The sequence below is a fragment of the Ambystoma mexicanum genome, chromosome 6q, assembly GCF_040938575.1.
Source record: "Ambystoma mexicanum isolate Mex_15411 chromosome 6q, UKY_AmexF1_1, whole genome shotgun sequence".
Classification (NCBI taxonomy): domain Eukaryota; kingdom Metazoa; phylum Chordata; class Amphibia; order Caudata; family Ambystomatidae; genus Ambystoma; species Ambystoma mexicanum.
In genome coordinates, this window is record NC_090937.1 from 250,849,687 (window position 1) to 250,876,414 (window position 26,728).

Here is a 26,728-nt window from a genome sequence, read left to right on the forward strand (position 1 = left end):
AAAGTTTGCTTAAGTAAAGTCTGAAACCCTGCAAAGTCCTGAAGTATGGGTTCACACTTGTACCCATTGGTGTTGCCCATACGAGGGCATTACCAGTCATGTTGGAAATGAGGAAGCCAACACGAGACTGATCCATAGAAAACGCACGAGGTCTGAAGGTGAAGTACACAATACATGCCTCCAAGAATTCCTTAATCTTCTTTGGCGATCCGTCAAATTTACCCGAGGAAAGTGCCATTAGTGGTAACTCAATAGGCTGTTGTTCGCATGCCGTGACAAGATGGCCTTCCAGAGTTCTTGGACCTGTTCCGCGGTTGCCATATTGATCCTTGGCTGTTGAAATTTGTCCAATTCGTGTTCTTTCTCCAAGCCCCTCCCCTCCTCACTCTCCTCACCTGAACTACTTGTTTCAGGGTCTCTGGATTGTAGATGGCGCCGAGTCAAATAATCCTTCTCTTTTCTTTGTGAAAAATGCATGCCGCTGGAAGAAGATACAGTGAATGCCTGTAGGACAGCAGTCCTGTGGCTCCTTTACTGAGAGAAGCCAAGGCAAAGGGAAAAAGCACAAAGGCAGAAAAAACTCTTTCTGTTGCTGAAGGGGTGGAGTTCCAAGACGCCGGTGACTGATGCTCCAGTGGTAGCTGAAGATCCAACAAGGTTGTATCCTGCGGAGTTCAGAAGCGTGAAGAGGATCCAAGTGAGGTAAGGAATGAGGGCTGCACCAAACAAGGAAGAGTGCCGGCGGAGTACGGGATCCCAAGGCAGGAAAGGAAGATGCCCAGCAAAGCTGAATCCTGCCGCTGGAAGCGGAAGGCAGCACGGAGGAATACAAAGAAGAAAAGAAGGTAAGGAGAGGCTGAGTAGAAGAGAAGCTGGGCAGCCGGAGGAGCGGGAGAACCGGCAAGGAAGGACCGCCGCAGGGGCGGGGGACCAAGTAGAGAAAGGTGAGAATGAAAAGGTAGGCGGAGAGCCTAACGGAGCAAAACGAAGAGAAAAAGAGCTTCAGCAGGAAGCGGAAAACTAGTGTCTAGGCCCAAAGGAGAAAACACACCAGAGGGGTTGCAACGCAATGACCACTGGGAGGAGAGAGTACTAAGTACCTCCCAACAGCGGCCATGATGGAAGAAGCTAGACTGGCACGTCAGGTTAGAGAGAAACGTGATGGGACCTAATGGGGACGTAGCCTACGAAGCAGCTGCCAATGCGGCAGCAACCGCCAGCAGCCGCGCTTTATGACAGATTGCTGGTTAAAAAAAATCAAAAGTGGTGTAGGGCATTTTTGGGTCAGTGAGGGCAGTGATTTTTCTAATGATTTGAGGAGGGATGTGTGAAAGGGGAGATCAGATGCAGATTGTGTACAAATCTGAGCAAAGGGGATTTCAAAAGAATTGTGGAGTAATTGTTTGATATATTTGATGTTTGATGAGTATCATCTAGATATGGTAGTGCGAAAACATTTGGTGTAACTGTGTTTATTGAACCAGAGGAAGATGTCACCCATCCTGGTTTCATAGAAAGAATCGGTAGAGAGTTTATTCCAAATATTTTAAAAAGTGCAGTGAAGGATATTAAGTAATATTAGGCCAGGAGGATGATATTAAGAAGTGGGATAGGGAAAGCAGGGAAATAATGCTGGCTTTTATACTGATCCATAAAGGATCATTTTCAAGATGGGTTTCATAGTATTTAAAATAGTTCATTTCTTTAGGGCAAAGGCTTTATGGTACAATTGAAAGTTGGGAAATGTAACTCCACCTAAAAGTTTAGGAAGTCTTAGTTTGTTGATAGCAATTTGTTGTGTTTTATTGTTCAATAAGAATTTAAGACGTAGGGAGTCAAGTTTTTTGTAAAATTTAGTATGAATTGCTACAGAGATCATAGATAAAGAGTAGAAGATAATCGGGCTGATCATCATTTTTATGGTATCAAGACGACCCCACCAAGCTAAGAAGAGAGGTGTCATGCCAAGATCATTTTTGTTACTTTTTCTAATATGAGATTGGTGTTGAAGGTAATAGTGGTGTAAATATATTTAGTGATATAGAAGCCTGAATATTTAATGTGTGAGGGTTGCCAGGACATACCAAATAATGGGGTTTTGGTTGGATTACAAGCATTAGTGAGAGGCATGATCTCAGAAGTGTCCAAATTGAATTTGTAGTGTGAGACAGTGGAGAAATTATTAATGGTAGGTATTAAATGTTGGATGGAGGAAGCAGGCTTTGAAAGCAAAGTAGGATGTCATCCTCCGCATAAGCAGATCATTTTATTTTAATTTTATTAATGGAGATACCTTTGATGTTGGTGTTTGTTCTGATGCATTGTAGAAGGGGTTCTAGAGCAAGGTTAAACAATAACGGTGAGAGGGGACATCCTTGACGAGTGCCTCTTTTTATTTGGAAAGAAGGGGAGAGAGAATTGTTAATGAGAATTTGAGTGGTAGCAGATGAGTATAAGACTCGGATCAGATTAATAAAGTAAGGAGACAAAAAGCCATTCTATTTTAAGGAATGGAACATAAAGGCCGAAGATAAACGATCGTAGGATTTCTCTGCATCAAGGGCCAAGAGGGAGGAGAAAGGGTATTAAATAAGAGCCTAGTATTAGATGAAGCATAGTGATCTTTGATTAAACCAGATTGGTACGAGTGTATAAGCTTAGGAAGATATTTTTCTAAATGTTTTGTCAGGATTTTAGCAAATACCTTAGAGTAGGAGTTGATAAGAGAGATGGGTCTGTGGTTTCTAACAAAAGAGGGATCTTTATCAGGTTTAGGGAATATTACAAGAAGTGCCTCACCAAAAGAACCAGTACTTTGACCAATTTCAACAAAGTACGGATTTAATTGTAAAGGTTTTGGTGCAACGGAATCAATACATGTTTTATTGAAGTCTATGGTGAAACCATCGGGCCAGGGGCTTTATTGGGTTTGAGATCTAATATGGCTTGTTTAATTTTTTTTATGGATGTAGGTGTGTTATAAATTTTTTTTTCAAAGATAGAATGGATTTCGGTAGTCTTAATAGAGGTATCAGAGGAATATATGTTGCAGTAAAAGTAGAGAAAGGCTCCATTTATATACTTTTGATTGGTTAGTCTATTGCCATTGGGAGAGATCATATGGGTGATGAGTGATTTTTCATTTTTATTTTTTAGATAGGATGCTAAAAATGTTCTGCCTTTGTTGGATCCATTGTATAATTTTGATCTAGAACAAAGTGTAGAATTAACAGCTCTATCAGTGCATAGTTTGTTAGATTTGATTTGTTTATTCATGAGAGCTTTTGCAATATTGGGATCAGGGTTAACATAGTACGACCTTTTGAGATCTTTAATAATGTTAATAGTGTATTATGAGTGGATTCTGATTGTCTTTTTTAATGGCAGAGAAATGAATTATAAACCCACGGAGAGTGACCTTGAAAGCATCCCAGGTATTATGTATGGAGGTGTGATTAAGGCAACTGTTGAGAAAGAACTGTTCGATAAAAGAGTTGGTTTTGTCGATGAAGGATTGATCTTTAAGTAGAAATGAGTGAAATCTCCATTTTGGAGAGAGTTTAGGTATAGGTATCCATTCTAGGGTAGTAGAGACAGGGGCATGATCAGAAATGGTTATGGGGCCGATCTCAGAATTAATAATAGTGGGGTTAGTGAAGAGTTAACAAAAATATAATCCAGCCTAGAGAAGGATTGGTGAGGGGGGAATTAAAAAGTATAATATTTTGTATCTGGGTGACGAAAGCGCCAAAAGTCAATTCAATTGTGATTTTGTAGTAAGTTTAGTAAACTACTGCAGGATTTGGAAGTGACAACATTTTAGGTATATTTGCGATTGTTATGCGCGCAAATTCCCGGAATGGGATACGTACTGTTCGTTTCATCAGTAAAAACACGGGACTCAACCGAGTTTTGCGCTGTGGTTCACAGAAAGGAATATCCTGAACTACGGGCCTCCGAGGTGGCTGGAGGTTGCCATGGAAGCTTAGCACTACGTTGCTAAGGAGAGGCAACGTGCGTTTCGGTTCACGGCGGTGATCATGTGACATTGGATATTTAACCCCGCCCCCCTGCTTGCTCAGTGCTTCTGATAAAGCATTTTTGGCGCTACTTGTTTACTGTCTTGCATCTCGTTTACCTGGTATCCTGAACCCTTGTTTCCATAACCGACCTTGCTTTTGGATAATCCTAGTCTGTTTTGGTATTTCAGTGATCTACTGGTTTTTTGACCCTTGCCTTCTGCCCTTGGATTTTGATTATCGTCTTTTCCTCTAGTTTACATTTGCTCGTATGGATTTGACCCGGATTGTTTAAAGGATTTCTCTTGAATATATATAGACTACTCCGCGGGACAGCCTCCGCTGCAACGTGGGACAGCATCGGCTGCGCCGCGGGACAGCCTCCGCTGCAACGTGGGACAGCATCGGCTGCGCCGCGGGACAGCCTCCGCTGCTACGTGGGACAACGTTTGTTGCATCACGGGAGTTGCACATTAGGAAAAAACACTTTGACTTTCCGTATTCCTCCCAATTCATCTTTCTCTTGCACCACGAATATTTATCATGCATAGTTAAACCCTGGATTCCCTCTGGTAAGAATCTCTGTGCTTTTCTTCTTATTAGTACAGTAGTGTAAAAGGGAATAGTAACCAGAGAGGTCGTTTGTTTTGCAGAGAATTCCTATTGTTTCTGGTTCCTGCTAGATCGAGGTTAATCAACTTAAGATCTGTTCTATCTCTAAGCAGGTTAGTGTGGGAGGAGTGTTAGTACTTAGAGAAGACACACGGTATACTTGGAGACTAATTATGCTTCTTTCCTTCTACAGCTACGGTGGTCTCTGAGGGAAATCCAAACATCATTGAAAACATCTTTCAATTAATTGATCCCTCTGTATGTGAATTATTACCATTCAGAGGGGTACATTGGTGGGAAGAATTCTTCTTCTACACTACGGGGTCAACCAGTGAAGAGGAAATCTGACATAATCAGAAGCCTTAAACATGGACCCCAATGAGACCCTAGCTAACCTCCTCCAGTTAGTGGCGGATTTGAGAACGGATATGGCTACCGCTCATGCCGCCACTCAGCAACAAATTCTAGAGCTCCAGACAGCCATACAACCGTTGCCTCGTGCAGCACCAGCTTTACCAACCCCCCCGGTCGTTGAACCTGCACAGGCGGGGGCCGGTGCTGTGTATGTTACTTCCCAGTTTCCGTTGGCTCCACCAGAAAGATTCCATGGGGACCCAAAACATTTCAGGACGTTTCTAAATCAATGCCGTTTACATTTTTTATGTCGACCAGGCTCTTTTCCTGATTCTGCTACTAAGGCAGCCTTCTTGTTGTCCCATCTGGGGGGTACAGCCGCTGCTTGGGCTAATCCTCTTTTGGAGGAGGGTAGTCCGTTATTGTTCGATTGTGATGCATTGATTGAAGCCATGGGGAAGGTGTTTGATACTCGATACAAAGCCCAAGTCATGGAGTTGGAGTTATTAAGCCTGCAACAAGGGGATATGACGCTGTTGGCCTACGTAGCCAAATTCAATCAGTTAGCTGCTGAGACGGCTTGGCCTGATGATAAGAAGGCCTCCTTGTTCTATAAAGGTTTGTCTGAAACCTTAAAGGATACCCTTGCTATAGTACCTGTAGTTCCAACAGCCTTTCCAGAACTACTGGAACTAGTTCTTCAGATAGACGCTCGGAAAGCTGCTAGAAAAGGGGAGAAACGTGGTCTGATTCCTGAAGTCCAAGTCAACCCTTTATCTTTCCCTAGTACATCCGAACCAATGCAAATTTGGGCAGCCATACGAGGTCCTCTTTCACAAGAAGAAAGAGAGCATCGAAAGAAGAACAACCTATGTTTCTATTGTGGTTCTGCGGAACACTTATTGAAAGTTTGTACCAAGAAACCCTCCAAGAAACAGGGAAACGCGAAAGCTCGGCAATGAAAGGAGTCCGGTTGCCGAGCAATTACGTATCCAAGGATTCCATATCTGTCCAACCAATTGAAGTAGCGGTAATTTTCACGTTACCGCACGATAAGATAGTTCAAGCCACAGCAATCATAGATTCTGGCGCCACAGGAAACTACATTGATTCTTTATACGCCAAGGATCTGGGTCTTCCTACCATTGATAAAGCAAATCCTGTTTTGGTAAACGCTGTGGATGGTTCTTCCTTGGTTTCCGGAATGGTCATCCAGCAGACAGAGGATTTGAAAATGGAAACCTTAATGGGGCATTCCGAAATGATCTTCTTTGATCTTATATCTGCACCTCAGTTTAGGCTCATTTTGGGTCTTCCCTGGTTACGGTTGCATAACCCTATCATTGATTGGCACTCGGGCAGTATAGAACTTATGTCAGAGTTCTGCGAGAACCGATGTTGGAAGGACAAACTCCCAGTGAGCAGTCCTTGTCGTCCTCTTTTGGATATCGCCCCTACTGTTGGAGCAGTTATCACCAGTGTATTGCCTAATGAATATTCGGAATTCAAAGATGTGTTTGATGAAGGAGGTGGTTTGGTTTTGCCTCCACACAGACCCTACGACTGTCCTATTGATTTGATTCCAGGGGGTAAACTACCCTCCGGTAGAATTTATTCATTAACCCACAAGGAAGACCTTATTCTAAAGGAATACATTGATCAGTCATTGAAAACTGGGTTCATTCGCCCTTCTCGTTCACCTGCGGCCTCTCCTTTATTCTTTGTACCTAAAAAAGAGGGGGACCTCCGCCCGTGTATTGATTATAGGGCTCTCAATTCCATTACTGTTCGGAATCAATATCCTATTCCTCTCATCTCAGTACTTCTGGATCAGCTGGGTTCCTCCGTTATATTCACCAAATTAGACCTACGTGGTGCTTACAACTTGGTAAGAATCCGTAGTGGAGACGAGTGGAAAACAGCCTTTAAAACCAGGTATGGCTTGTTTGAATACAGAGTCATGCCGTTTGGGCTCTGTAACGCTCCCGCCACATTTCAATATTTCATTAATGATGTGTTTCATGACATGATGGACCAGTTTCTTATAGTCTATTTGGACGACATATTGATATACTCAGCATCCTATGACTTACATGTTACACACGTTTCCCGTGTGTTACAAAGATTACGTGAGAATAATTTGTTTGCTAAGCTAGAAAAATGTATTTTCCATGCTTCGGAAGTGGAATTTTTGGGATATGAGATAACCAGTAAAGGGATCCAAATGAGCCAGTCTAAGGTCAAGGTGGTTTTGGAATGGCCTCCGCCCAACTCTTTGAAAGCCTTGCAATCTTTCTTGGGTTTTGCAAACTTTTACAGGCGGTTTATTAAGGATTTTTCCACTTTGGTCGCTCCCTTGACCTCTTTGACGAGCAGTAAAACGGCTTTTATTTGGGACGATGCGTGTGAACAGGCTTTCCAGACTCTCAAGACAGCTTTCACCAGCGCTCCGGTGCTTCAACACCCTAATCCGAATCTGCCATTTGTTGTAGAGGCCGACGCTTCAGACATTGCTCTTGGTGCCATATTGTCTCAGGAGTGTCCTGAAACCAAGGGGTTGCATCCGGTGGCATTTCATTCAAGGAAACTAACTTCCTATGAGCGGAACTATACCATAACTGAAAGAGAGTTATTAGTGGTACGGGATTCCTTTTTGACCTGGCGTCATCACTTATTGGGTACAGCGTTCCCTGTTCAGGTTTTTACCGACCATAAGAATTTAGTGGCCTTACAGTCCGTTAAGTGTTCCACTGCTCGGCATGCTAGGTGGCATGAATTCTTTTCTATGTTTGATTTCATCATTACATACCGGCCCGGTTCTTTAAACACGAAGGCCGATGCACTTTCACGCATTCATGGCGAGTCGTCTTATCCAAGTACGGATGGTCGTCCGCTATTACCACACCAAGTGATTTGCGCATGTACTTTACAACCCACCTTGCGGGATGGATTACAGGATTGGGCGAGAGACAATCCTGGTGAGATCGCTAGACTTAACATTGAAGTCATACATGGGTTACCTCATATCAAGGGTCTGCTGTTTCTTCCAGATGAGGATACGCGTATAAAGGCCATCAAGTGGTGTCATGATTCAATGCTAGCAGCACACCCGGGTATAAAGAAAACCATTGATCTCTTACAACGGTGGTGCTGGTGGCCTTCTATGGCTAAAGATGTTACTAAACACATTGCTTGTTGTTACGTTTGTGCCCAATGTAAAAGTTCTCGTTCCAAACCGGTCGGCTTGCTTCAATCTATGCCTGTTCCTGATTATCCATGGTATATGATTTCCATGGACTTTGTGGTGGATTTGCCCCCGGTTTCGGGCTTCAATACCATTTGGGTGGTCATTGATTACTTTACTAAATTGGCATTGTTCGTACCTTGCCAAGGACTCCCTACTGCTCCTATATTGGCGGATCTGTTTCTTAAACATGTTTTTCGTTTCTTTGGTCTCCCTTTCATTATCATTACTGATAGGGGCTCACAATTCACTTCTCGTTTCTGGAAATCTCTTACCACTTCTTTTGGTGTTGATGAGCGGTACTCCAGCTCGTACCATCCTCAAACGGATGGACAGACCGAACGTCTCAATTCAACCATGGAACAGTTTCTTAGATGTCTTACTCATCAGTATCAGGACACCTGGTTGTCCATGCTTCCTATGGCAGAGTTTGCTTATAATAATTCTCTCCATACCTCTACACGTTCTTTGCCGTTTTTTGCTTTATATGGCAGACATCCTAGGTCGATGCCCCTTTCTCCGGTCTTGCCCACTCACCACCCTGCAGCCTCCTCTTGCATTCAGCAACTTGTTTCGATACAGTCACAGGTTAAATTACACCTGGACAGTGCTCAGTCTACTGCCAAACGATTCGCTGACGCCCATCGCTCTACGTCTCCTAAGTATGTTGTTGGGGGTAAGGTTTGGCTCTCCAATAAGAATTTGCGTATCCCTGGTAGACGAGCTCTTCTCCCACGTTACGTCGGTCCGTTTGCTATCACGGCGGTAATAAACCCTGTCGTTGTACGACTATCTCTTCCTGCCAAATGGAAGGTACACCCTGTTTTTCATGTGTCCCTTCTCAAGGCCTTTCATCCTGATACCTCTCTCCCTTCCCGTCCGCCTCCCCTGTCTGTGCAGGGTGAGGAGGAGTATAAAGTCCACAAGATCCTAGATACCAAGGTTTCCAGGGGTGTCAGGATGTATTATGTAGATTGGAAGGGTTATGGTCCGGACGAAAGAACATGGGAGCCTGTTGGTCATATTCACGCTCCTCGTTTGTTATCTGAGTTTTGGGCCTCGAGAAGACGGGGCCCATCTTTGGGAGAGGGTACTGTTATGCGCGCAAATTCCCGGAATGGGATACGTACTGTTCGTTTCATCAGTAAAAACACGGGACTCAACCGAGTTTTGCGCTGTGGTTCACAGAAAGGAATATCCCGAACTACGGGCCTCCGAGGTGGCTGGAGGTTGCCATGGAAGCTTAGCACTGCGTTGCTAAGGAGAGGCAACGTGCGTTTCGGTTCACGGCGGTGATCATGTGACATTGGATATTTAACCCCGCCCCCCTGCTTGCTCAGTGCTTCTGATAAAGCATTTTTGGCGCTACTTGTTTACTGTCTTGCATCTCGTTTACCTGGTATCCTGAACCCTTGTTTCCATAACCGACCTTGCTTTTGGATAATCCTAGTCTGTTTTGGTATTTCAGTGATCTACTGGTTTTTTGACCCTTGCCTTCTGCCCTTGGATTTTGATTATCGTCTTTTCCTCTAGTTTACATTTGCTCGTATGGATTTGACCCGGATTGTTTAAAGGATTTCTCTTGAATATATATAGACTACTCCGCGGGACAGCCTCCGCTGCAACGTGGGACAGCATCGGCTGCGCCGCGGGACAGCCTCCGCTGCAACGTGGGACAGCATCGGCTGCGCCGCGGGACAGCCTCCGCTGCTACGTGGGACAACGTTTGTTGCATCACGGGAGTTGCACATTAGGAAAAAACACTTTGACTTTCCGTATTCCTCCCAATTCATCTTTCTCTTGCACCACGAATATTTATCATGCATAGTTAAACCCTGGATTCCCTCTGGTAAGAATCTCTGTGCTTTTCTTCTTATTAGTACAGTAGTGTAAAAGGGAATAGTAACCAGAGAGGTTGTTTGTTTTGCAGAGAATTCCTATTGTTTCCGGTTCCTGCTAGATCAAGGTTAATCAACTTAAGATCTGTTCTATCTCTAAGCAGGTTAGTGTGGGAGGAGTGTTAGTACTTAGAGAAGACACACGGTATACTTGGAGACTAATTATGCTTCTTTCCTTCTACAGCTACGGTGGTCTCTGAGGGAAATCCAAACATCATTGAAAACATCTTTCAATTAATTGATCCCTCTGTATGTGAATTATTACCATTCAGAGGGGTACATTGGTGGGAAGAATTCTTCTTCTACACTACGGGGTCAACCAGTGAAGAGGAAATCTGACAGCGATCGAGGGTAAAGTAAAAAAACTGGTTCATATCTCCACAAAATATAAGTCTATCTGGACTCTTTTGAGCAAGCTTTAAATTAAAATTGGACCAGAAAAGGGGCTTGGGGGCGTTGGGACAATAGACATTGATTATAGTTACTAGCAAGTTGTTAATAATTGCTTCTATAATGATCCACCAACATTCAGGATCTTTTTCTTCATTGACCAATGTAAGGTTTACGTGTTTATTATCAATACAGAGATCACTTTTTTGTCTAGAGCATTGGAGAATAGTATGGCTGACCCAAGAGGTTCTGATTTTGAGGTTTTCCCTATTAGAGCTCAGATGAGTCTCTTGGAGACAAGCGATATCTGCATTCATTTTGTTAAATTGGGTAATTAACTTGTTGCGTTTCATAGGGTGATTTAACCCTCTAACATTCCAAGTTGCAATAAAAAGATTGATAATGACTAAAGCAAAGAACACAATGAAAGTTTACACATTAATGTAATCCAGTATATGTGATTTTAAAAGACATAATAACCCAGTGAAGCAATAATTTCCATGAGCTGTGGTATCACCGATGTACAAGGGGAGGAACAAAAGGGTGGGATCAATGCATGAAAGGAAAAGACAAGAGTAAGCAAGATGAATGTCGACCATTGTTTCCATGCATTTTAAAGCACACCCCATATGTTCATTTGGATGCCCTTTTAAATGCCCAAACATGTCCACTTATATGCGCAAATGCACAAAGGGAGAAAAAAGAGAATAAATGAGATACGTTCAGTCAGGTGCCCTTTTTTTAACTGGGCTGCCACTTTTTTGGGTGCAAGTGAGCATTGACAAAGCAAATGGTTTGGTCTTATATATAGGCATGAGTCAAGCTCTGGGACGTGGACATGTACTAAATCAATTTGCCAGTTATTGCCCTTATAGGCCCTGGAGTGAAGCCATTTCTCAGGTATTACCACGATATGCCATAATATGCTCTAGCACCCATATTATATGGCAGGTTTTCCTATCGTATACCGCATATTGGCAACAAACCATTAGATACTCACACCATTTCAGAGTTTGTTTATGAATAATCTGCATTCACAATCATCATCCAATTTCCAGGTGTTCATACAATTATTTAGGATTGTGTTTAGTTATCATAGCGTAGAGGTTTAATAATTAGCACAGCAGTGTCAGATTTCATTGGGCATCATTTTTATCAAATGTGGCATTCGCACATTGCATTCCAAAAAGCACCCCCCACATTTAAAAACCATATTGCAAAACAAATCTTTTAGACCGGGCAGTTCCCGGTAAAACTGCTTGTTTTGTACTACATTTTGGAAAAGTGTCAATGCATACCACAATAAAAAAGTAGGGGAGGCATTTACAATGGACTCCTATGGAATCTGCTTGCTGTTACGAGGTATACAAGTCTGGAGGATGCCATAGCAATCCATTGATGTAATGCCAGCATGAAAATGTATGCTGACGTTAAATCATGCAGCCATGGCAGGCAGCATTTACTCGTAAATGTAACCATGACTGCTATGCTAGCATGGTATGCAGCGTTTATTCATTTGCACGGCGGAGTGCAAAAGTGCTGAGCAAAAAGCAGCGTACGTATGTGTACTCCAACTTTTGACCTGCACATTTGCGCTGCGCCGTGCAAATGACAAGAATTTGGCGACGGAGAGTAGGTCTACACGTAATGGCTCCCTGACCCCAAATTACGACATTGAGCAACATGAGCACCATAGTGTTTTGTGGACGAGCGGGGATGCAGGATTTTTATGTGAAAGATTTAGTACTGGGACTTCAAGTCTGTTCCGTGCCCCCATTCCACCCCAAGACACCACAGGAATCCCCTGGATAGGGGACAACGGTGTTGAATTAGGCATAACACATATACACCTGCCTTTTGTACCATTTTGTCTAGTCTGGAGAACCGGAAAATGACCCCAGATATATGGTACTATTATGAAGTATAAAGCCATGTAGTAATGTCTTGAGATATTTATAACATAGGTATTACGGCAGCTACAGGTTTTGGGCAAAAACATCCAAAACACATTTCAAGGAAGAAAATGCGCGGATACATATGTGTTTTAACTTCAATGTTCTCAACTGAAGGCGTGGGGAATGACCATAGTCAATGTCAGCACAGGAAACTGGTGGTGTGTTTGGCCCAGCTCCTGATTCCCGCTGTACTGATGGCTATCCATGTCAAGCATAGCCACACCTCCAACAGCCATGGCGGCCATTTAACTGAATAATCAAATGCGTGTTTAAAAGCTTCTTTCTCAAATATCAGCTCGTTTTACCTCAGTGGGGAAGGCATTTTGTTCATCTGCATGCAGACCAGGAAGGGGTACTCGGAGAACTTCACTGTGGTGAGGAACGTCAGTTCGGACACTGTTTCGAAGCTCACGTCCAGCCCAGCTTTCACGAAAGAGGAATCCACCGCAATGCGGCCCGCCACCACCATGGCTCCCCTGTGGGGAAAAGACGACAACCTGTTAGTCTTGGTCGCAGACCACGTCACAGTTTCTAAAACCTGTGCCAAACAGCAGTTTAATGTTTTTGCAACAAAAAAAAAATAAGCAGCAACCCAGCCATTTCGATTCAGGAAAGCATGTTAAAGATTTTTGGTAGCTGAATCGGAATGGCAGGTGAAATGAGGGATAGGTGCACTTAAAAAAAACAATTTCGAATTCTAGTGCGTCATGCACGCTACTGATTCCTTCCTTCCTTCCTTCCTTTCCTTCCTTCCTTCCTTCCTTCCTTCCTTCCTTCCTTCCTTCCTTCCTTCCTTCCTTCCTTCCTTCCTTCCTTCCTTCCTTCCTTCCTTCCTTCCTTCCTTCCTTCCTTCCTTCCTTCCTTCCTTCCTTCCTTCCTTCCTTCCTTCCTTCCTTCCTTCCTTCCTTCCTTCCTTCCTTCCTTCCTTCCTTCCTTCCTTCCTTCCTTTCCTCCTTCCCTTCCACACAAGTATTTCAGAGCGCGATGAGGCTTACTAGGCCCAGTGACGTTGAGCATGTGCAAGTGCAGGGGAGAGGGAAGGCAGAAAGCGCAAGGGAGAGGGGGGAGTGGAAAGTGCTGAGCAAGGGATAGAACAACAACCAGCCAGCAAGGCGGCAAGTGCAAGGAGTAAAGCGCAGACAAGGGTTGTCTAATAAGTGCAGGTAAGGGGACTGTAGGATTACAGATACAGACCCAAGTGCAGGGGTTGCCAAGAGGCAGTGCGTGTGTGTGGCTGGGTGGACAGGGACCTGGGCCCGAAAGTCAGAGGGTAACCAGGTGCATGCTGCTGACGCAGACAGATCAACAGGGGAGAGAAAGGCAGAAGCAAAGAGGAAGGTCTTGAGTTGCCTCCGAAACCGGAGATGGTTCTCCTCAAGTTTCAGAGTGGCAGGGAGGCTATTCCAGAGGGAGCCTCCGGCCGAGAAAAGAGATCTACCCCCAACTCATTGCTTTGAGAAACCACTGACCCTGAGGGTGTTGGAGGTGGAGGAGCGAAGAGCTTGAGTAGGAAGGTATTTACGGAGGGAGAGAGTTGAAGGTATTTTGGACCCAGGCCCCAGAAAACCTTGTGGACAATGCAAGCGGTCTTGAATTTAATGCTTGCAGCCCCTGGGAGACAATAAAGAGATTTCAGGGCTGGAGAGATACGATCCCAGGGGTTGAGGCCAAGGACAAGTTTTGCTGTCCTGTTCTGGATGAGTTGTAGAGAGCAGAGAGTAGAAGCAGGCAGATTTAGAAACAGGCTGTTGCAGTAGTCCAGCCTAGAGAGATTCTTAGCATCACAGGTGGGAGCAGGAAGAGGGCCCTCATACCCTCTACATAAACAAATCTAGCTCTATTGTATTATGCAGAGCCTGTTTAATTGGGTATTTGCATTTATATGCAAATAACACAACACATCACACTTGAAAGATGGAGGGCCGGTGCAAAAATGTATGCAAAGTGCCATTTTTTTGCGCTTTAATTTACAGTGGTTGCATTTGGTACGTCCAAAATGGTACCCCACAGAGCCCTTTGCTGGTGGCACCCAAGGCACTTATCTTATCTATAACTGCTTCATTGTAACACTGGCTATGAAAACATAACATGCAATACATTGTAGGGAATTACAAAAATCAATCAGTGCTCATACGTTGCTTTTACGTTGTTTCCCAACCAACTGTTGTCAGTTGTCTTGGAATTCAGTTTTGACACACAACTTTGAGCTCAATAAAGCCTCATATTTATTGTATGTGTTTATCAAATAGGTTAAGAACCCGTCCTATTGTTTTTCGCCTGAAGTTCTTCATTATAGATTTTTTTTTAAATTGTATTTAGTTCATTTAGAACTTTTACAATTTCATTTACTTATAATACAATTAACCAACTAGTACATAATCAAAAATAAATGAGATAAAAAAGAATTAAGGGAAGATTGTATCATGAAGCAGGGATCTTTTGCCATTTGGGGTTGTCCTATTACACTTTTGTCCAACTTTATGGGGTATATGATAACGTATCCCATATCATTTGGGAGACTTTGATACAGTTCTGTGATTTTATTTTGGGACTTGTAGTACTGGTTGTATAATGGGAAAAGCAAAACTAAGCACTAGACTGCAACAAAAAAACCAACTAGGTGAGTGTCTCCCAAAAGACACAGGGCATTTTGGCATGTGTGCGTTAGGTGCTATTGGGCCTCATTCCGACTTTGGAGGTAACCACGCCACTATTTGCGGCATGGCTGCCTCCAAAATCGTTCCAACTCCGCCCGGTGAATGGAGTAATTACCGGTCCAGTCCAAGGTTGGAGGGACCGGTAATTCCCCATTCACCAGGTCCCTTCCCTATTCCCATTTGAGCCCCCATAGGGCTCAATGGGAATGGGGAAGGCGCTAATAACGGTACCGTAAATTACGGTACCGTTATTACCACTAAAGTCCCTTTGCGGGTTCCATCCTTAATGCCTGCTAAAAGCAGGTGTTAAGGAAGGACCCACAAAGGAAACTCTTAGTAGGCGTTAAGGGTTTAACGGCACCGGTCTCGTTACCGGTGACCGTTAACCCTTACCACCCTACTCTGAATGAGGCCCATAGTTGCAACTGAACATTGTGCTTCTTTTAAATCTTGTGCCTGGGTAGGTTTGCAAGTAGACTACGCTGGTAGCTATTAGAGGTATATGCACCGTTTGTCTTATTTAATGCCAGTGCTCTTGGGTGTCCAAGCATGGTGACAACCAAGGTGGGGGGGGTCTTCCTTCCCCTGAAAGATGACTGGATATTTGGAAAAGGAACTTGGCTGTATAACAGTTTTTTCGTGTTTTAGCCACAGGGTATAATACGGTTTTGTGAAATTTTTAAAATACATTGGCCCTCATTACAACACCGGCGCTAAGCCATGGCGCTATTAGCACCATGGTTGGTGCCGGTGTTGTAACAAGTCGCCATGGTGAAATGGGGAAATACCGCCCCATTCCAAGGTTGGCGGGGTGGTATTTCCCCATGGCCCTTCCCCATTCCCATTTTTGCCCCATAGGGCTCAATGGGAATGGGGAAGGCGGCAATTACGGTACTGCAAATTGCGGTACCATAATTGCCTGCGAGGTCCCTTTCCGGGTCCCTACTTTAACGGATGGTCCAGACCAGCCATTCAGGTCGGGTCCCGCAAAGGGACCTCGTAATCAGGCGCTAATTTGTATTTGTATTTATTTATTTGTATTGCGCAGCCTGCCCACGGGCATCAGGGCGCATGTTTAGAAAGGTTACAAGTGAATGTTACAGCAGGCAGTTAGAGGTTACATTTATATAAACATATATATAGTTATGTACAAACATATATAATTATGAACAACATTTACAAGGGCTTGAAACTAGGGATGATGAGAGTGTGCGCTTGTGCAGATCTTAGTGGTCTGGAAGCTGTGTGTTGGGCAAAGCGCGTAGATAGGTAAGCCGGGGCAGCGTTATTCTGTGCTTTGTGACTAAGAACAAGTGTTTTGAGGGCGATACGCCGTGCAATGGGAAGCCAGTGTAGGTTGCGTCTGATGGAGGAGATGTGGGCACGCCTGGCTATGTTGAGAGCGGATATATAGAGAACCAGGAGGCACACCTGTTTATGAAATGAAACCAAGACCAAGCCCTGTTAATAATACAGATAGCAGTGAAGTAACCAGCGGAGAATTGGAAGAGATGCCTTCCACCAGTAACATCGTACCACCTACGACTACTCCAGTTATACAACCACAAAGCAGAGTTCCTCTACAACCCAGAGACACTACTCCCGTACCAGAATCTTTTTTAGGAGGAGGAGAAAAACAAGACGAGGGAAAAAGAAAAGGCCGTCAGAAGACCAAACACTGAAGGAACCAATAATTGTAAACATTTCCTCCAAGGTGTTATCAAAATCAGAAATGGACACCCTTAATCTAGGTGTATCCTTTATACCTACTAATAATTCAACCTTATTTGAAGAAGAGGTTAATCTTTTTAAGTTGATTCGAAAAATGGAGCTCAAAATTTTCTTTGACAATCTGAATCCGGACACTAGAGAAAAAGAAAAATGTCCATTTTTAGAAATGAAGAATAAGAGTAATTTCCATCCTCAGGTTAACCATCCTTTGGTCAACTTATTCAAAACTAAAACAACTATGGCTCTGAAAAAATTGAAGTTCAAACCCTCGAGTAGACAAAATATCAAAAAACATCAATTGAATATCATTAAGAATTTAGCAGAAGATAATCAGATCACAATCAAAAAAGGGGATAAAGGAGGAGCCCTAGTCATTATGGATACCTTGTTTTACAATGAAGGATGCCTCAAACTCTTATCTGACCAAAACACTTATCTTAAACTGGATCATGACCCTATTACTAATATCAAGGAAATCATCAAAAATACAGTAGAAAAAGCGGAAGTACTGAACTGGATTTCAGAGAATACTAGCAACTTCCTTATCAACAAACACCCGGTCACTCCAGTGTTCTATGGCCTTCCGAAAATCCATAAACATAGAACTAACCCACCATTAAGACCCATTGTGGCAGGAACAGAAAGTATTTTCCAACCTCTTGCTATTTACCTTGACACAGCATTACAACCGCTAATACAGGAAACCAACACCTATATCAAAGATACTAGCCACTTTTTACAGAACATCAAAGATATTGATATGACGGAAACTGATCTCATCCTATTCACAATGGATGTGACTAGTTTATATACCTCAATTCCACACAACCAAGGCATTGATGCACTAGAATGGTTCCTCCTGAAACATCATGAAATCCAAATACAGAAAACCTTTGCCATTGAATTAATCAATATCATCTTGTTCAATAAATACTTCAGGTTCAACGGACAATACTTTTTACAAACTTCGGGTACATCGATGGGTTCCCCAGTGGCACCCTCCTATGCTAACATCTTTATGTACTTCTTTGAACACACCTATGTCTTGGAAAATCCAACGTGGAAAGGAAAAATCAAAAAGTGGTACAGATACATTGATGACATCTTTGGCATTTTCAAAGGAACGGAATCTGAACTACTGCACTTCTGGGAGTTCTTGAACCAATGCAATGACAGAATTCAACTAACAATTGAAATTGGAAAGCCTTCCATCAACTTTTTGGATGTTACTATTGAAATCTCAAACTCAGCACTTAAGACACAAATTTACAGAAAACCTACAGATGTCAATAGCACTCTTCATTTTCACAGTTTTCATCCAAAACATCTAAAAGAAAATCTACCGTATAGTCAACTCCTTCGCCTGAAAAGAATTACCTCAGAGGCGGATAAACTCCAAGAAGAATACTTGATTATGAAATCCCGTTTTGAAGATCGACATTTTCCAACTGTCCTCCTAAACAAAGCTATACTCAGAACAGAAGCACAGACTAGAACGGAATTGCTGACCATTAAACCCAAGGAAACCAAATCTAACTTGATACACTCACTGAAATACTCTAGCCAGAGCTTTCAGATAAAAAGGATAATTTACAAAAACTGGGATATCATTAAATCAGACCCACAGCTTAATCAACTGTTCCCAGAACCACCGATGCTTGCCTACAAAAGAGGCAGAAACTTTCGAGACAAATTAATTAAAGCCGAAAGAAGGAAAAAGTCCAATCAGTCATTTTTTAACAAACCAAAAAACGGCACTTTCCCGTGTCTGAATTGTCAGCATTGTTCGAATGTAATAAAGGGAGATCACATTAGACATGCCAACACAGGTAAAAAAATACTATTAAAACAATATGCCACCTGTGACTCAAAAAATGTCATTTATGCTCTACGCTGTCCTTGTGGACTGTACTATGTGGGTAAAACAGCCAGAAAAGCGAAAGAACGTTGGACGGAGCACAAATCTAACATCCGTACCAAAAACACAAAATCCCCAGTATACAGACATTTTAGAGACCACAAACATACTGTGGCCCAAATGAGAGTTGTGATTCTCGAAATTGTGCAGCCGCTTCCAAGAGGTGGTGATCTACAAAAAATCTTGTCACAAAGAGAATTATATTGGATACACTGCCTTGATTCACTTACCCCGTTAGGGATGAACGAAGAATACTACCTAGGCCCTTAGTTATAATGTAGCATTTGTTGATACATCGTTGTTAGATTCCCGTTCTATTTCTATATAAAAAATGTTATGCCAATATTTTTCTAAAAAAGACTCGGATACCATGCTACAGTTTCCAGAAATAGAATGTGCATCCATGAGGAGCAGATATAAATGAAATTTGATAACAAACCGTCTGCAGAGGTTGCTCAGACTAATTAATTTATACAGTAATTTGGAATCGTTTAATGGTTGAATTTATGTTTATGTTTATGTTTTTGTTGATACATATCCTTACGTATCCAATATATATGTTTCCTTATGTTTACATGTACCCGAACCATCTTGTTTCGACATTCCACCTCCCATGCGGCCGTTGTATAGAATACCATACCTTCTTTAGTAAATACTTCAATTCCCGAGATTACACCTTTTTAAGATCAGGTATACTAAATTTCACATCTAGTCTTTGCTGAGCACTCTTTGACTCGCCTCCCTAAGGTTCACCATTTTGGTTTCTTTTACTTGAAAGACGCGGATGATACGTCACACGGTTGACGTACACCACGCAACCACTTGATCTTGGATACGTCAGTAAACATGATGAGATCTGTCCTACACATGCGCAACTCTTCCTTTTCCTAAATACGTCAGTAGACATGACAAGCTTTATCTACACATGCGCACTTAGGCTACTCACCGCGCATGTCACTTTGCTAACAAAGAGCATCACAGTCAGTATATAAAGAGACGCTGCACAGGGTGGACGCATCTCCAATCCGGCAGATGCGACAATCCTTGTAGCGCCTCCCTCCAAAATATTTCATGTAAGTACTTGTAGCCATCAGGTTTTCTCTAGATTAGATGCAGTCTATTTGAAATATTTATCTTTGTCTCTCTCTTCTCAGTTAAAAAATAGTAGTCGACAGACTTTGAACCTTTTTGCCGCAAACCTTCCGTGTTGGATGACAACCACTAGATGCACTTTGCAATCACCTTACTTTTACCGATCATTTTTTCTTAAGATACGTAAGTCTTCAATCCACCTACTTTCATTTAGAAAGTGCCAATTAGATAACCTTGTTTTCATTTTTTTAAAAAAAACGCTTTTGTTGTTAAAAAAAGTTCCATGTACAAATATAACTACGTAAACTCTTGCTCAAGAATGGAGGATGGGATCATAAGCAGATTTACCGAGCTGAATATAAACAACATTTGGTCTTCTTTATCTTTGTGTAAAACAAGCACACTACTATATGGTTTCCAAGTGTGTTTTTTTGTATTAATGAATATTTTTCTTAAATTACGATCACCTGTTTAAATGTGTTACTTTATGTTCAACGGATGACTTGTTGACGCTATTTTTGAGTTAAACTGAGATAAAAACAGAGATAAACTATATGTATGGGCTAATATAATTTGACTTATATCATCTCTTCACTTTGTAGAAAAATGAAACAATTGTGCCATTGCCCCTGAAGAAGAGTTGTACTCGAAACGCGTTGGGCACCACCATATGCTTTGTACAATAAAGAAAAGGATAATTTTACGAAAATCTCTGGTCTCCAGAAAATATTTGCATATTTGCTTACTTGTTTAAGGAAAATTATTTATGTATCATGAAACGTGTTTCTGTCATAATTCTCGTTTTTCCAAAAATTCTACCTAAAAGATTATATGTGAACGAAATCCAGAAACTCTCTTGAGTTATTGTTCTGATTTTTTCAGATATTCGATAGTGTGCAGGGGACGGGAGTTCCCAAAGTGTTTTGGGAACAACCACACTTTTGTCTATGTTGAGAGCGGCCCTGATGGCGTTATTCTGGGTTACCTTTAGTTTATCAATGTTTCTTTGGCTAGTTCCGAGGTAAAGGGCATTGCAGTAGTCGATTTTGGATAGGATGAGGGTTCTGGCGAGAATAAGGCAGTTGTCAGTTGTTAAAAAGGGACGGCAGGCTGTGATCAATTTACACGTATACGCGGATGCTGAGACAACTGAGTTGGTTTGTCTGTTGAGTGAGAGGGTGGAATCTAGGTAAATACCGAGAGTTTTGGTGACATTAGTAACCTTGATAATGTTGCCATCAATGTTAAAGGTCTCATATTTACTGTCGAGTTTTGCGAGTTTGGGCTGGGAACCTAGGATGAGTAGCTCTGTTTTCTCATCGTTTAGGCAAAGCCCGTGGTGGGCCATCCACGCTTGGATGGCAGAGTAGACTGCATTAATCGCTTTGGTGTCCATTACATAATCCCCAGTGATAGGGATGAGTATCTGGGTGTCGTCCGCATAATTAGTGTAGGAGACAACCAGATAATCAAGAATATCAAAGAGAGGTTTTGTAAATACGTTGTATAGCGTAGGTGATACGTATGAGCCTTGGGGGACTCCGCAGGGGACGTGCACTGGGTCAGCAGCGGCGAGTGGTGAGAAGACCCTCATGGACCTATTTGCAAGGAATGAGCTGATCCATGATGTAGCTGCATCAGAGAAGTGGGCGGCAAGTTTGAGGTGCTGGCAAAGGATTTGGTGATCGACCAAGTCGAAGGCCGCAGAGAGATCCAGTAGGAGTAGGAGCGCTAGTTTGCCCTTGTCTTTCGTGTCCTCAATTTGAGTTTTTAGATCTATCAGGGCTGTCTCAGTACCGTGTCTCGGGCGGAAGCCCGATTGTCTGAGCCCTAATAGGTTGTTGGTGTCAAGGTAATCCTGGATTTGTAGATATGCAGCTCGGTCCAAGATTTTGAGGAGGTAGGGCACTGTGGTGATGGGCCTATAGTTGGTGGGATTGGTAGGGTCTAGGTTAGGTTTTTTGATCAATGGGATTACCCAAGCATCCTTGAGGTTGTTAGGTACTATTCCAGATTTAAAGGAGGAGTTAATGAAGGAGGTGATAAAGGGGGCAAGGTCATGTGCTGCTTCCTTCACGACTGGAGCAGGACAGGCATCACCTTGGCAATTGGATGGTTTTAATTTCATAATGATATTTTCCACTTCCTTAGTAGTGAGGGGTGAGAAGCTGAAAGGTTTGAGTGGGTGTTTAGGTGATGGGATATCGTAGGATAGGGGATTACCTGCTGAGCCTATCAGATAGGACTTTTTGGCATTGATTTTAGCTTGGAGTGTCGTGATTTTGTTTAGTAAAGCTTTCTGTATGTTAGAGCACCATTCAACGTCAGGGGTACACTTGTCAAGAGGAGCAACTTGGGACTCCAATTCTTTAAGAATTTTAAATAGTTCCTTAGTGCTAGACTGAGCCTGGATGATCCTGTTGTTGTTGAGCACTTCTTTTTTAGCCGCTAGTATGGCTTCCTTGTACGCGAGGGTGATAGATAAGAGGTTATTTTTGTTTACTGGTGAAGGCGAGTATCTCCAGAGAGACTCCGCTTTGCGTTTCTCTTTGCGCAGTTCTCGTAGGTGTGGGGTGAACCATGAGTTAAGGTGGTTGCGTAGTTTTTCTTTGCGCTGTTTGATTGGGGCAATGGAGTCAAGGGCTTTTAACATAACTCGGTTGTAAGTGTCCACAAGGACAGTGGGGTCGGAGCATGTGGAAGAAACCGAGTTCAGTAAAGGGAGGATGAGTGGGAGTAATTTCCCAGCAGTGATGTCCTTCTTGTTACGAGTAAAGGTTGGTGGCGCGGAGCAGGGTTTGTCTAAAGGTTGGCCGGAGTTGATCGAGAATGTTATTTTATGGTGGTCGGACCATGCACATGGTAACACTGAGATTATGTTTAATGCGCAATTCATGTCAGAAACCCAGTCTAGTGTGCGACCCTTAATATGAGTGGGTTCATTGACATGTTGCGTGAGGCCAAAATCAGAGAGGACGCTAGCTAAGTCACAGGCTTTGGTGTCATTTGTATCCAGGTAGCCCAGATTAAGGTCACCCAGTATAATGATTTGGGACTTAGGCTTGGTACAGGCTGCTAGAATGGCCGAGATGTCCTCTATGAATGTGGACGTGGGACCAGGTGGCCGGTATATGAGGTGCACTGAGGCTGTGTGGTTAGGTGAAAGTGGGAGTTTAATTGAGAGAAGTTCTGCGGAGGGTAGCTGATAGGTGTTCACAGCTCTCAAATTAAGGGAGCTCTTGAATATAAATGCTAATCCGCCCCCCTTGGTTTGATCAGTGTTCCTGTCGCATCTAATGATAGGGTAGTTGTTGGGGATGGCAAGGGTCAATGCAGGACCAGAGGCAGCGTGTAACCAAGTTTCAGTGATTGCCAGAAAGTCAAGGTTTTCGGTCACAATGAAGTCTGCAATGTCTAGCGCGTGAGCGGGGACAGAGCGGGCATTGATGAGCGCGCCTTTGAGTTTGGCTTGGGAATTGGGTGTTTTAGCTAGTGGGGCCTCTGTTGTTAAAGGAGTTGCTGGGGTAGTGGTATTGTTCTTGATGGAGTTAGCAGAATTGTCCCTGTTGTCTGTGTTCAAGTGATAGGACCAATGGTGACACCTGGTTGCTAGTCTTAAGTTCCGGACTGAGGTGGCGCAAGGTTTACTGCGTAGCCTTGGGGTTGAGCAGCTAAGTGGGCCTGGTGATGAAGGTGCATCTATGGTAGGTTTAGATCTGTTGGTGTCAGACAAGAGTGAGGGGTAACCAAGAGAGGTAATGTGAAGCCGTGATGTGGAATGTGTTTTTGAGGTGTGATGTAGTGGCGAGCCAAGTCTCGCGTTCCTGATGCGTGTGTGGCACGGTTGGATAGGAATGGGTTTGGCCGCGAAGTCTTGTAGCTACAGTGCTGGGTCATTAAGATATGGGTTTGTAGAGGTGGTGGTCGCCAGATTATGTTGTGGAGCCATCGTGGGACCAGAATGCGCGGTGTTTAAGGCCAAAATGAAGTAAAGGGTAGTGTACAAAAGGTGAGGGACACAGTGTGGCGGTGGCGGATAGACCCACTTAGATGTAGGGGGGTCTGTTAGAGGGCAATGTGGGTAGGTGTTAGGTGTACTATGCATTGTTAGATATAGTGAAGTATAATATGCCATAAGGCACAACTCAATAGCATTGGGGTCTGAAGGCGACCATAAGACACAATTCAATAGCATTGGGGTCTGAGGCGACCATAAGGCACAATTCAATAGCATTGGGGTCTGAGGCGACCATAAGGTTCAACTCAATAGCATTGGGGTCTGAGGCGACCATAAGGCTCAACTCAATAGCATTGGGGTCTGAGGCGACCATAAGGCACAACTCAATAGCATTGGGGTCTGAGGCGACCATAAGGCACAACTCAATAGCATTGGGGTCTGAGGCGACCATAAGGTACAACCACTGTTATACAGACAGACAATAGCGAGCTGTACTGGTGTACATTACCGGCAGTTTACTAGAAGTTTGGAGTACTTTGTTGTGACCAGGCCGGTTCATCGAATCATCCCGAATCACAATTCACGATTTCTTGCAGATTCTTGTACAGGGTTCCTAAGTCCCTTTGCGAGCGGGGGAGCGTGCGCGGGCAGCATGGCGGCTCCTAAGCGCCTGTGGCGCTCTCTCAGCTCAGTCAGCTCAGTCAGCTGATGGCCTTCTTTCCTTGGCCTTACTTCGTTGGCCGGCGATGCCTGCCGGCGATTGGGGGTGGAGATGAGTGTTGGCGGGCAGCCAATCGGCAGGGCTGAGGGTCAGGCGCACCAAGGGACAGAGTCAGGCAGCAGTGTGTTTCAGGGCGGCGGCCATCTTAATGTGGTAAGCCTCGTGGGAGATTCGCTCGTAGAGGCATTTAAATGAATGAAATAGCATGAAATGCTATTCATGCAAGGACTTGCGCGTCCGCGGCAGATCTTTGGGCGCAGCAGCTGTGCAAGGTGATCATCAGAGGGGCACAGAGGGGCTACAGGGCCATTTAGCAAAGAGCCTGCTAAATTACCTCAAAGTGATTCTGGATGGGTGTGCTGCTCCTGCAGCACACGGCGACGGCGCTGAGGAGCTTCTGCTCCAGCGTAGATAACGTAGCAGCCTTTTACGGCGCGGTTAACCCATTAGCGCCAGGGTCGTAATGAGGCCCATTATGTTGAAAAGGCAGGTATCAATTATGCTACCTCTAGCATTCCAGGCAATCGCTGTGATAAATTAGTTATTTCTTCTTTTGAAATCTCTTGGCATTGGAGGGACTGGTGAAGTGTAACTAATCAGGATCTACTTCGATCTTACAAGATGCACTAGCGCCAGCACTTTTCAGTGATCTGTTCACTATACAGAATACATAAATTGTGAGAAGCAGATCCAGATCTCTCTCGGCCTACCCACTAGCCCCTCTGCTGTCAGAAGTGTGGAAAAGTGAGGCATCACCACCTCTCCTATGCAAGGCTAGCACGGTGCTATGCACTATTTGATTTTTGGGGGACGTCTGATAGTAAAGGGGCTAATCAGCTAATCATTCTAAGATGTCCGCCTCAGCCAGAACCACAAGAACATTGGCCAACATCTGGTTTCTTATGAATAGACGCGTCTACTTTATGAAGTCATCGTCCTTGTGCAGCCCAGGGGGCTTTGCTCCGTGTTCCTGATGATTTCAATGTACTGCACTTTACCTGACCTCACATGAGCTAAAGGGAGCAGCAGTTCTTAAATTAAAGACGTTATTAATAAAACTAGCTAAAAGTACCCATATTCCCATAGGTTCTGTAGACAGACATGATAATACTCTCATCAATTGTTGAAAATAAATGCTCCTGTATGTCGCTGTTCTGAGTCGCTTATTGTTTGATGTGCTTTGCACTCTGAAGTACACTACACTGTGAATGAGCGCGTGTTGCTGACTGACATACCCGGGAGCAGACGTGGAGGCGAGGCGAGAGTTGGCGTGCTGCAGCATACTGGGACCTTCTGTGTGCTCTTGGTGCAAATATCTCAGAAACGGTACGTCCTTGGGCTTTAAAACATGTTTTTAGGGGCCCGTGGGGATTCTGATGTTTTGTTCCTTGCGTCGAGATGCTTAAAATGAGCTTTGTCCTGCTCTTCTACGACCACGTTGATGTTTCATCGATTTCAGGCAACCGTCTCATGTGTAAAGGGACTGAAATCTGGGAAAAGGGGTGGCGTGTTCAATTGTCATGCAGCCAGTAATGCCTGGAGGGTCCTAGCAGGCAACTATGTATAATTTGGTGCAGATTGCTGGAACAGTGTGCAATTGTATAAGGAACACACAAACTGATTTTTTGCTTTATAACGATTGATGGTACAGTGCAGCAAAGCAGTATTGCCTCATTCTCTTTAATTTCCTATTGCATTATCCTGGAAATAACCCTCTCTAAAAGGGCCATCGCTAGAGCATGAAAGTGAACAAGATGCAATGGTTTTAAGAGGGAGCACTTCCTGAATCACGGAGCAGATGACTGACACAAGGGTCCCTCTGGTATGTGTCTGCAAGAGCTCTGGCAAATAATTAACACTATCTAGTGTGACCTAAACATTTTTTAAGTTCAGATATTTGCAATTAACAGGATAATGTCCTATTTTTGCTGGTTGATGATTTGTTATTTTTGGATCTGAAGGGCTTGCTGCTTTAATTATCGAAATAAATTATGCTTATTAAAATAGGACACGCAGAAGAAAAACGTGAACACAATTTGTGTCTTTCTTGAGGTATATTCATCAGGTTTGGCACTTTAGTTATAAACTTTAGTTATGAACAAGATTTGGCATTGCATTTTTGCTAATTACGTGTTCAATTCTTCAATATTCATCGGAATACTGAACTATGGTATTCAGT

At 43.4% G+C, this 26,728-nt stretch overlaps 1 protein-coding gene across 2 annotated transcripts in view; it reads right to left on the minus strand.

Annotated features, from left to right (window-relative positions):
• Positions 1-26,728, minus strand: part of MTTP (microsomal triglyceride transfer protein) — a 627,046-nt gene that overhangs the window by 34,748 nt on the left and 565,570 nt on the right. For both annotated transcript variants that reach the window (XM_069630721.1, XM_069630722.1), the window contains one exon: positions 12,778-12,948. In XM_069630721.1, coding sequence (XP_069486822.1) covers positions 12,778-12,948 — 171 coding nt within the window. The remainder of the gene's footprint in view (positions 1-12,777; positions 12,949-26,728) is intronic.